Source organism: Zophobas morio, unplaced genomic scaffold (genome assembly GCF_036711695.1).
Source record: "Zophobas morio isolate AGI-343-1 ecotype UQ-CSIRO unplaced genomic scaffold, CSIRO_AGI_Zmor_V1 ptg000114l, whole genome shotgun sequence".
NCBI lineage: Eukaryota > Metazoa > Arthropoda > Insecta > Coleoptera > Tenebrionidae > Zophobas > Zophobas morio.
The window spans coordinates 108,777-119,766 of NW_026972219.1; the positions used below are offsets into that span (position 1 = coordinate 108,777).

General features: G+C 25.9%; 1 protein-coding gene, 1 long non-coding RNA gene and 1 other non-coding gene across 3 annotated transcripts; 2 read left to right on the forward strand and 1 right to left on the reverse strand.

The window, feature by feature from the left end:
* Nucleotides 1–4,506: 4,506 nt before the first annotated feature.
* On the forward strand, nt 4,507–4,900 carry LOC135144959 (uncharacterized). The gene is made up of 3 exons (XR_010283277.1): nt 4,507–4,562; nt 4,670–4,814; nt 4,871–4,900. It is a non-coding gene; the product is annotated as an uncharacterized LOC135144959 (long non-coding RNA).
* Nucleotides 4,901–6,707: 1,807 nt separating this feature from the next.
* Nucleotides 6,708–6,823, reverse strand: LOC135144972 (U5 spliceosomal RNA). The gene has a single exon (XR_010283285.1). It is a non-coding gene; the product is annotated as a U5 spliceosomal RNA (small nuclear RNA).
* A 1,866-nt stretch (nt 6,824–8,689) lies between these two features.
* Nucleotides 8,690–10,593, forward strand: LOC135144960 (small ribosomal subunit protein uS17-like). Its single transcript, XM_064077092.1, has 3 exons — nt 8,690–8,782; nt 9,964–10,115; nt 10,348–10,593. The coding sequence occupies exons 1-3, from the start codon at nt 8,713–8,715 to the stop codon at nt 10,591–10,593; spliced, it is 468 nt and encodes a 155-aa protein (XP_063933162.1). The 5' UTR covers nt 8,690–8,712.
* The last annotated feature ends 397 nt before the right edge of the window (nt 10,594–10,990 follow it).

Here is a 10,990-nt window from a genome sequence, read left to right on the forward strand (position 1 = left end):
AAGTAGTTTAATAAAAAAATTTCGTTCTACTTTAATATAACTCCTGTATACTTAAGAACTACATATAGTAAAATTTTAGATATAAATTTATTATTTCAAAAAGGCACAACTTTTTAAGCAGTTATAATCTAAAAAAAATAAAACAGAAGTTTTAATAAAATTTTGTGCAATTCTTTTAGTATTTCAAAAAATAGATCGTAACTTACCAAAAAGCTTAAGGGCATAAGATGGCTATACTGTAGTACTTTTTGTAATATAGATTAAAAATATTTCATCTTGCTAAAGACCGCCTTAAAGTTAACTAAAGTCTACCGTTAAATATTTATAAAATTAGTTATTAGCTTTTAAAACTATAACCATAGAATAGTTTTACTTGAAATAAGGTCTCAAATGCTATAAATGATTCAACAAAAAATAAAATTAATATTTAAAATTTATTAAAATTAAACGAGTAGAAAGAATTCCAAATGTACATTAACAAAAAAAAATACTAATATTGATACACTACGTTACTTTATTTATAAATCCAATAAACCTTTATTAGTATAACAAGTCAATTATATTTTCTTACAAGTCGACTTCTTTATAAATTTTATAAAACCTAATAAATTAATTTTATGCTAAAAATTTTTTTTTATCAGGATCGTGGTTCGTAATCTGCGAAACTCAAGGTAATTTCCTACTTATTATAGTAAAATTCCATATAAATTGTTTTAAAAGTACGCATTATATAATTCTTCTACTTATTTATAAGCATAATGAATTACTTGCTATATAAACATAAATTCTTCACTGAACTACAAACAAAAAACAAAATTTAAATTATTCTTTTAAATTTAAATTAAGCAGACAACAAATTAAAGTTTATTTCAGTAAGTTCACTTAATTATAAGATTATATAACTTAAATCGCGAACGCCAAAGGTGCAATAATTAATTTAAAAAATTGTGAAAGGATTAAAATTAAAAAAAATCACTGGAACTCGAATTTAAATTTTAACTATAACGTAAAATTTAAGGGGCCTCCGTTGTTGCAAGCACAAGCAAAAAATATGTTGCCGCTGCAGTCCAAAATTTAAATAAAATTTCAAAGCTGGTAAGCTTTAGTAAATTAGAAGCCTAAAATATTTCTACAGAGTAACAAATTCTATAGCAAAAGCAAAGTAAAAATTGGATCTCTTCATTTTTTAAAACTACATTGGCATTTCCCATAGATCAGGGTACTACTGAAATTCATTTTAGTTTTATATGCTTTTTAAAAATTTTAATAAATGAAGATGGAGATTGGAAAAACGATCCACCTAAGCTGTTTATAATAAATCATTATAAAGAAAAAAGAGCGATTGAACTGAAAATTGTACTTAAAGCAGCTCAGTAATAACTTTTGCCAAAAAAAAATAAAAAATTTAAAATAACTCATCCTTTACTTTTTTTCGTTTATTATTATTTTTTTTTTAAAAAATAATTTTTAGTATTTATTTATAAAAGTTTCATGATTTATCTTATAAAGTATATGAAAAGGTATAAGTCGCGAATTTTTGTTTAGAAATAATTTAGAAATTAACTGACTACAGGTATAAATTTCGTTAAAAAATTTAAATTATGACAAGCACTCTTTTACGTTATAAGTAATAAATAAGGCAGTCGCGCAAAATCATAAAACTTTTCTAATAAACATTTACTAATAAAAGTCAAAGATTCCAAAAAAATTATAATACGCTACAATTAATAATACAATAAAATTAAAAAACGGGCTGAATTAAAAAAAATTTTAACTTTTTCAGTAAAAAAAAATAAATGTAAATGTCAATTAATAAAGGGTTTTTTGAAAATTACTTAATTCTAGTTTATTATTATAAAAATAAGGTTATGAAGTCTCAAGGTAAAAAATGGCTTCCCTAAAAGAATTCAAGGTTGTAGCGTGTAAAAGATTCTAATTTGCTCTTTTTCTCATTTTTCTTCGAGCTCGTTTTAAACGTCTCATTCTCTTTTTACGCCATTTATCCCTCATTCCTAACGTTCTAGAATTATATTTGATTAAAATTGAAAAATATAAAAAAATAAAGCGAATGGTGAATTCATAAAATATTACAAAAACATTTAATAGTTTTCATACAAATGCCAGTTAAACTTTTGTTGATAATCAGTTAAACAAAACAACAATTAATACTTATAAGTTATAATAAAATACGATAACCACCAAACGAACCGTCAGTTGTTTAGAAAATCACGTGCCGACGAAAGTCTACAATTTTGTAAAGGCTTATATAGTAGCTTACCAACGCAATTAAAACACGCGTGGAGAATAAATTTGAATAAACCATTTGTATGTATATTAATATTTTTAAACCAGATGAGTAAAAACCTTTTTAATAAATAAAATTTACAGTTTGATTTTATATAGTGCTTAAAAAAAAGTAAACTTAAGTAATCAATTTTTTGAAATCCGCTATTAATCGCAGTTTATAATAGATTCTCGTCTTAGAAACTGTAATAGTAACAAAGTCTAGTTAACTGTTAATCAGTAAAACTTAAAAAAAATTCTTTTTCTAACAAACTCTCAAATTTTCAATATCAATATATTTATTCATAAGAAAACCTTTAAGTACGCCTTAAAAATTTATAGTAACTAAAGTATTTGATTTATATATTTTTTTTTTATAAAATTATAATTTAGAAGGCAGCTTGCATTACAAATATGTATTGCTAAAGTAAATGCACCAATAGTCGAAGAGAGCCTTACAATAGTGGGTTTAAGCATAATTATACAAGGTGAAGAAAAGTTAGTCCTACTAATAATAATGTTATGGATGGAAAGTAGCAATTCAACTAATTGTGTTTTACGTATTAAAAAAAAAGTTATTTACCTAAGATTGATTATTTTTTTTTCTTTAGTTTTTAATTTTTGAGAAGCACTACTGATTGCAAATTAACAATATGAAAAAAAAATTTGAATCATATTGATTATAAATATTTTAAATTTCCTATTTAAATATATATGATTGAAGCGGTATTTTCTAAAATACAGCACACTTCCCACTATTTTTATTCTATATTTACTAACTAAAAATACTAACACTAATACTAATGCTATTTTTCATGACTTTCCAGCTCTCCTAATACCTAATTTTTTTCTTTAAAAAAATAATTCTTGCAAATTCCTTTGAAAATAGGATAATAACAAAACATGACATATTTTATATAAGCACTTGATGTTTTACAAAAAAATTATCTAGTAAAAAACTTATATTTTAATTTACAATTAGTTGCGGAGCGAGGATGCATTGACTTATTAATGCGAAGATTTCTGCTAGCTTTTTATAAAGGATTTATTTAGTTAATAAGCAACTTTTTGGGATAAAACCATTTGTCGTTTAGTAAATCGCTACAGTTTATAAAGTTATTATGCTAATTTTGACTTTATAAAACATGAGTAAATAATATTTGATAAGTTAACGATTCTACGTAGTATATTCAAAACCCTTACTGAAAATTGTGTAGCTTACCTAACAAATTCCTAACTGTTAATTAAAATTTTTATAATTTTCATTTTAAAGCCCATGTATGAAGTAATACTATCTAAGTATGATTATTTTTTATACTAGAAAAATTTTAACGTAATGTGTAAACTTATTGTCTAAGGTATACTCTACATCAGTGGAAAGCTGAATTTACATAATTAAAATAGTACCCTTCATCGGGTGTTACTGCAAATATACCTAATAATTACCAAAATCTCTTTGTTCGATCTTCTCTGAGTGCAATAAAAGGGGCTTCTATAATAAAATGATAAAAATAAATTGTTGATTTAGGTTTTAATATTTTATATTTTTATTTATAAGGTTTACTTCAAAATTGTCATTCTTTAAATAAAGTATACTATGAAAGTTGCAGCCCGGCAAAATTCATAACTTTAGAAAATTCTCATATTTCAGTCGTCGTAAATGGAATTATATTAAAACTAAATGAAATATTCATACCTATTTAATATTGTTACTTGAATTTCAAATTATTATTTAGTGCTTTGCACTGGTGTTTAGCAAATTAGTTATATAATATAAAAAAAAAGTATATTCAACCAAGTTAAATAGCCTTAATTGTTCTAGACAAAGTGTAATAATTAATTTTAAGTAATAATGTAGTTATAAAAGATCATTTAATAATAATTAAGCAAGAGCTATGATGCGTCTGGTTAAAAGTATTTTCTAATACAATGAGGGACGGTGCCCTGTCGCCTTCTTAAAACTGAACTTACACCTATTATATTAGACAGAGGAAATGCTGGCTTGTAATACGGCCCTATTGAATTCCGAACTAGGATATTAGTAATGCCTCGCAGAAGTGTACAGACACTACTAAGCTGCACAGCATATAGCGGCTTGGCTGCTTACAAGAAGCTGACGCACCGGTGTTGATATATATAGAAGTTGGTCTTAAGTGTCACAAATTCTGCCCTCTCGTAGAGTCGAGGTTTTTCACACTTACATATTTGTTTCGAGCCTTCTGCGGTTGTCCGGCTTAGTATTTATCTTTTGCAGTTTTTTGTTAATTCTTCTTTGCAGAGTAAGAGTTCTATTTAAATCCTCTAATATAATAAATTTAAAAAATTTATAGTAAATTTTAAAAAAAACGCCAATTTTATATACTATTAACTACTTTCTTATAAACAGGATTTTCTTTTTCACCATGAGCTTTTACACTTCTATATTGAGAAGAAACTCCACTTTTTTATGTTTCTTTGTCGCGACGAGTCTAATTGCGGAACAAATATTTGTCACACAAACTGATAAATTTTTCGACTGGTATAATAAGGGGGTACTTTTAAACTTAATATCACTTTAATACTATTTACTTTTTACTTCATTATCCAGCGCCAGTTTAATGATTTGGTGAAAAAGCTGAATTTAGAATGAACTATTTAATAATTTAACATACTATTTAAATAAAAAACTTAATAAGAATAGCTACCTATAACTACTTATAGTTTTCTTTATTAGATATTTGTCCCATTAACTTTGGAAATAAATAAATTGTTTTTGCATTCGAAAATATATGTTGAAACTTTTCTTTGTTTCTAATGACAACTACTATATTTATCTAGTGAGGAGAACCATTTTTATAAAATATAGGAATCACTTTACCATACATATATTAAAAAACTTTTTGTTAATCAAATATTTTTACTTTTATTCATCAGCTTATATACAACAGAAAAACCGTACGTTTCACTTTAACAATAAATAATTTGTATTTAAAAATTATTAATATTTTCTATTTATCCGGATTTTTACCATTAAAAAGAATTTAATGCACTTCTGACTCGTTTTTTATGCGTTAAAAATAAACAAAATATATATAGTTAACAGTGGCAATCATAATTCTTTTATAATTAAGTGGGTTATCTACTTTGAGTTTTTTGAAACTTATATTTAGCTATTAAATATTTGATAGATACATTAAAATTTCTATACTAGCGTCTTTAACTATCTATTACCTTACAACTTTATACTAGGCCCGTGTAGCTACCGCCTGTGTGATCCGCACTAAAGAGTATTTTACAATAAAAAAAGTTTCTTAAAACGTTTTTTGGATAAATAGTAAAATGCTTTATGTCTGTGTTACGGGTCCCCAAGGCAAGCTAGTGAAATTTCTCGCTTGTCATGGGTGCTTTATAAAGGTCACTACTTACCTAATTTATTAAAAAAATTTATTGCTGGATATCGTAGAAAAATAACTCTTCTAATCAAAATTATTATAATTCCTCCTTAATCCGTTTACAGTGCGCACCTCGCTTTGTGCGAAACTCCAAAAGGCGTAGGGAATGTGACATTGGCTCTTTGGCTTTATCATAAACGGCTATGAATTGATTTGTACAACAAAGTACTATATATATTATTTATATAACAATAGTTTATAAATATATACCATTCAAAGATTTGATACCGGTAAAATCAACAACATTAACATTAACAAATACAGAAAAAACTGGATCTGAAAACGCTTCAAATCAAGTTCAAAGTACATCGCCGTTATGTTTATATGAGATATAATATGAGGTATAGGGCAGTAAGGTAGGCCCCCTCCCTCTCCCCCCCCAAAGCTTCGTGCCAGAAAAAGAAAAATAATATTATACTCTTCAAGTTTAAGTAGGGACCCACAGCGCGGATTATAAATATATATTATAACAATAAATAAAATATATCTTACGTAACTATAAATATAATCTATATTTATATTTTACATTAAGTAGTATAAATATTTAAAACGACGAAAATAAAGTAAAAAAGATGATGAGCATCGGAAAGGCAGTGTTATGCTAATAATAGTAATATAAAGAACATGGCCAAGTAGCTATCCCCCTCCCAAAGGGTTGTTGTGTTGTTGTGTGTTGTTGTGATGTGATGCGGTGGTGGCGTGGTACATTGAAGGCGATCTTCGCCCATAAAACCTTCTCACGTTGCAGCTGTATATATAATATATATAGCTTCCCAAGCGTGAACGAACCCCCCCTTCCTTAGGGAGTGGCGGTATCGTCAGCAACTGTCGCGTTACTATGCACTTCCGCGAGCATGGCCCCCCCTTCTAACTCCACAGGCACTTCACCCCCAACAGTGGAGAGGGGTTACGGTACGTGTAGCACCCCCTCCCCCACCCCCCTTCTCCACTTCCTCTTTAAGCTTTGCATGTGTTTTCCGGCCCCCCCACCGGAAGCGGTAAGGAGGGGACCACAAAAAATTAGTGTCTTAAGGGCACGCAGCCCCCCCACACGGAAATCCTTAGTAAAAGGCGAAAGATTTGTTCGCGATATGGAGGGACTACCCACGCTGACAGAGGAGGGTTCTCTGCTTGCTATTTATATCTTTTTGAGTTGTCGGTCTACAACAAGAAAAAATGGTTTCCACCTGTTGCTTTAATTATTAAAAATTGAGCGGTAAGTGATTTTTGGTGATTGATGGCAAAACTTGAGTTACTCTGGCGTACTCTTTTTTCGTGAAGATAATAATCTTTGTCCTATAACCTTTTGTGGTTTGCCCGACTCAAATGATTAATACTTGAGGGATTCTATTGTTATTTAATTTTTTTTAACTCATTTTTTAATTGTTAAGAGTTTATATAAAAGTAACGATACTGAAACAATAATATTCTAAAATTCTTATATTACAGAAATTAATTTGTAGAGTTAAGGTATTTACGTAGTTACTTTTGTTTTAAGTTCGGTTGTCTAATATTAAGAATGCTTTCTTACGGCTTTTTATTTGATAATTAATAAAAATAATTTTTTAACAGATAATCTTTGATAGCTAACGCAACTCTATTTAATTAACACTTAAGCTTTACTCCTTGTGGATCCCTAGAGTCTGTTGCATAACTTCGTAATAAAAAACTTCTTCAAAAAGGAATTTAGATTTTTTACTTTTTTTTGTATTCATAACACCAAAATTTATTATTATATAGCGATATATTTCATAATAAAAATTAATTATACTAGAGGTTGAGGTAACTTTTAAGTCCCAGTTTCATTTTTGTATTACACTTTACTTTATTAGATAGTTTTGAGTCACTGCTATTTATTTAATTTAAAAATTCGTCTCAGACTTTTAATAAAATTAAACCTGAATATTGCGAAATTAATAAAAATTCAGAAAGTATAAGGAGGCCTGATCTAATTTTATAAAAATTTGATTAGAAAGTTTCAGATAATTCGCAAAGTTGCGTTATGAGTTTGCCGTAACAAATTTATCAAATTTTTAAAAAAAAGGGTTAGTTAGCGGTTTGTTAAAAAACAAAGAATTTACTAATATATAACTTAAACAAAAGTTTTCATATTGAAGCCCAACTTTCACACAAAAATTTAAGAAGTTATGTAAATATATTGTGGTTATAACAGGATAAGTGTGATCATATGAACTCTTTGTGTTAATTCCTATACTAAAATGACTAAAAATAACTGTTACTAAAGGATCAATATAATTAACAATATTTATTTAACGGAATCTCTTGTTGCAGGAAACAGCAAATTAACTTAACAAATAAATCTCAAACGCTACTTATTTTTAACTTGTGCCTGCTATAAATCAAAGCTTCATAGCTACTCAGTTATAATAAAAATTTTGTAAATAGTAATAGCTTCGTGAGGAAACGGGCACGTGGAAAAAACGGAGAAGCCAAATACCTTTAAAAACAATTTTTTGGCTGCTCGTTGTCGCCGTTACTTTTTTTTTTAGGTATAAGCTTGGCGGATGTATAAGTGTTTTGTATACTTATATATGCATATAACTTTTCTTTTGACACTGTTTATTAAACTTTTTAGTTAACATATTATTTTACATATAATATTTTTTACTTTCAATAAATTGTTTAGAATCTTTAAGCTTTAAATAAAGTTTTACTTAGCTTTTACGGTTAAATTATAATTTTTCATTCTCGCGTTATAATTGTTCCTGTTCTCTTACATAATTTATGCTTAATAAATTTAATTTTTTTTAGTATTTTGTTAATAAAGATATAGTCGGTCAATGATTTTTTTATAATTCCTCGTTTCGTCAATCATGTTTATGCCGAATTTATTATCTATGAGACCGTCATTTAAGTATATTTTCTCATATTGTGTACATATATCTTTTTATTAATTTTCTGTTGATTATTATTTTTCTGAGAGTTTATTTTTTATATGGTTTCAGATTAGTTAATTTTAATAAACAGAAACTTATTAATGTCTGAGCAAACTGAACGTGCTTTTCAGAAGCAACCAACTGTCTTTTCTTCTCACAAAACTTTTACAGGCAATACTTATAAAACTTAATAACTTCTAATATTGTTACAAGTAAATTTCACTACAATTTTTAAATAATTCTTTGAGTAAGAAAGTATCGCTTAATCCTCTTGCTTATCAATATTGTATAAGTATTTTTTTATTACTACTTCTTTATTAGTTTTTTAGTTTTTTAATATTTACTTTGTAATTGTTAATAATAATTATTAAAACTATTTTTAATATTATATTATTTAAAATTTACATTTAAATTTTTTTTTGTGCTTTTTACTAAAAAAATTTTACAAAATAAAAGTGAGTACTTATTGTATTATTATTTTTTATTATAAAAAATAATTCATACGTCTTCGTTGTTTTATACTTTTAGTATATCTTATGTTAATTTTATTTTTCTTTTTCTTTTTACGTGTTATATTTCTTCTATTTTTACAAACTATATAACTTAAAATTATCTTAAAGTTTTTAAAGTGATTAATACATTGAAACTTTTATTTTTAATTAACTTTTTTAATTTTTTATTATTTGTAGTATAATATTTTTCTTACAACTTTTTTAATTTTTTTAAAAAGAATAATTTATTATATTCAATTTCGTATTTTTTATATTTTTAAGTATTTTTTTTGTTACCTTTTTTTATTTTTATTTTATTTTCTTATTATCATTTCTTTTTTTATTTTTTTAATTATCTATTATATAATAATTTTATATTGACTATAATTTATTAGAAAATTTTTAGTTTAAAATTAATTATCACAAATAGAAATAATAATTTATTTTTAATTAGTACAAATTTTCATATTTACATTAAAAAATAATTTAATATTTCTTAAAGCGTTTAATTTTTTTATTAACTTTGTAAATCATATTGATTTCATGATTTCTATCACTAATTTATTTTTTTAAAAATATAATTTTGCTACATTTTTAGTTATTTTATTTTTTTTATATCCGTTATATAGTAATAAATAATGATATAACACATAACGTGTAAATAATAAATTATACGAAAAAATAATTAGTAATAAAATAAAGTTACTTGAGAATAATATATTAATGATATTTAGTAATTGATTTATAGAAAAGAAAATAATAATTTATATATTTTCATATTTTTTATAACTTTTATATTTTTTTCTTTGTTTTTTTAAAAATTTTTTTATTTTACTTTTATTTCAATTAATTTGTTTACAGGCAAAAAGACTTTTAAAGGGCGGTTCGTGCGTGATGTTGGTTTGGGCTTTAAGGCGCCCAGAGAGGCCATTGAAGGTACCTATATCGATAAAAAGTGCCCATTTACTGGCAACGTTTCGATTCGGGGTCGAATACTTAGCGGCGTGGTGGTGGTTCGTTTGATACATTCTTTCCGTTTTTAATTATAAAACAAAAATTTAGATTTTTAATTTTATATTTTTTAGAACTTTTTTTTATATTTATAATATTTTTATAACCGAGTCGCTTTATACTTTGAGATTCGTAAAAACCTTTTTTTATTTATAATTTCCGTTTAATTTTAAGGCTTTTTATCAATTTAAATTATCTTTAATTTTTTATGTTATAACTAATTACTTTTTGCAGTCTTTGAAAATGCAACGGACTTGTATTATTCGAAGAGATTATCTTCATTATGTTTCGAAGTACAACCGCTACGAAAAGAGGCATACGAATTTGGCCGCCCACTTGTCACCCGCCTTTATTGATATTGCTGTTGGCGCTAAAGTGGTGGTTGGTCAGTGCCGCCCACTTTCGAAGACTGTCCGCTTTAATGTTCTTCGCGTTATTAAGCAACAAAAAAAAGGATCAAAAAGATTTGCAAAATTTTAAGTATAATTCAATTATAAATAAAGATTAGTTTTTTTTATTTTTTGCAATGTCGAATTAGTATTAAATTTTATTGACTTCTAAACAACAAAAGGATTCCATATAGATTTGCAAATTTATAATTATTAATTTTAAACAAAAGATTAGTTCACTATATTATTATATAAAGATTTTGTTTATTTTATGAAAAGTGGAAGTAGAAGCTTACTGAATGTTAAGCAATATAAGGATTTCGCAGATTTTCAAAATTTTTTCATAATTTAAAACAAAGTTGGGTACTTTATATAATTAGTAAAATTGTTACCGATATCTGTTAATTTTTTGAAAAGTCAAAGTTGTATTGAATTTGTTGAGTGCTAAGCGACAAGTAGAATCGAAAAAAATTCGCAAATTTAACTAC

Excerpts from the sequence above, each read along its gene's own strand:
- LOC135144960 (XM_064077092.1), top strand. The coding sequence starts at position 8,713 with ATGTCTGAGCAAACTGAACGTGCTTTTCAGAAGCAACCAACTGTCTTT. Across the intron at positions 8,783-9,963 it reads TTCTCACAAAACTTTTACAG|GCAAAAAGACTTTTAAAGGG; the intron begins GCAATACTTATA and ends ATTTGTTTACAG. Across the intron at positions 10,116-10,347 it reads TACTTAGCGGCGTGGTGGTG|TCTTTGAAAATGCAACGGAC; the intron begins GTTCGTTTGATA and ends TACTTTTTGCAG.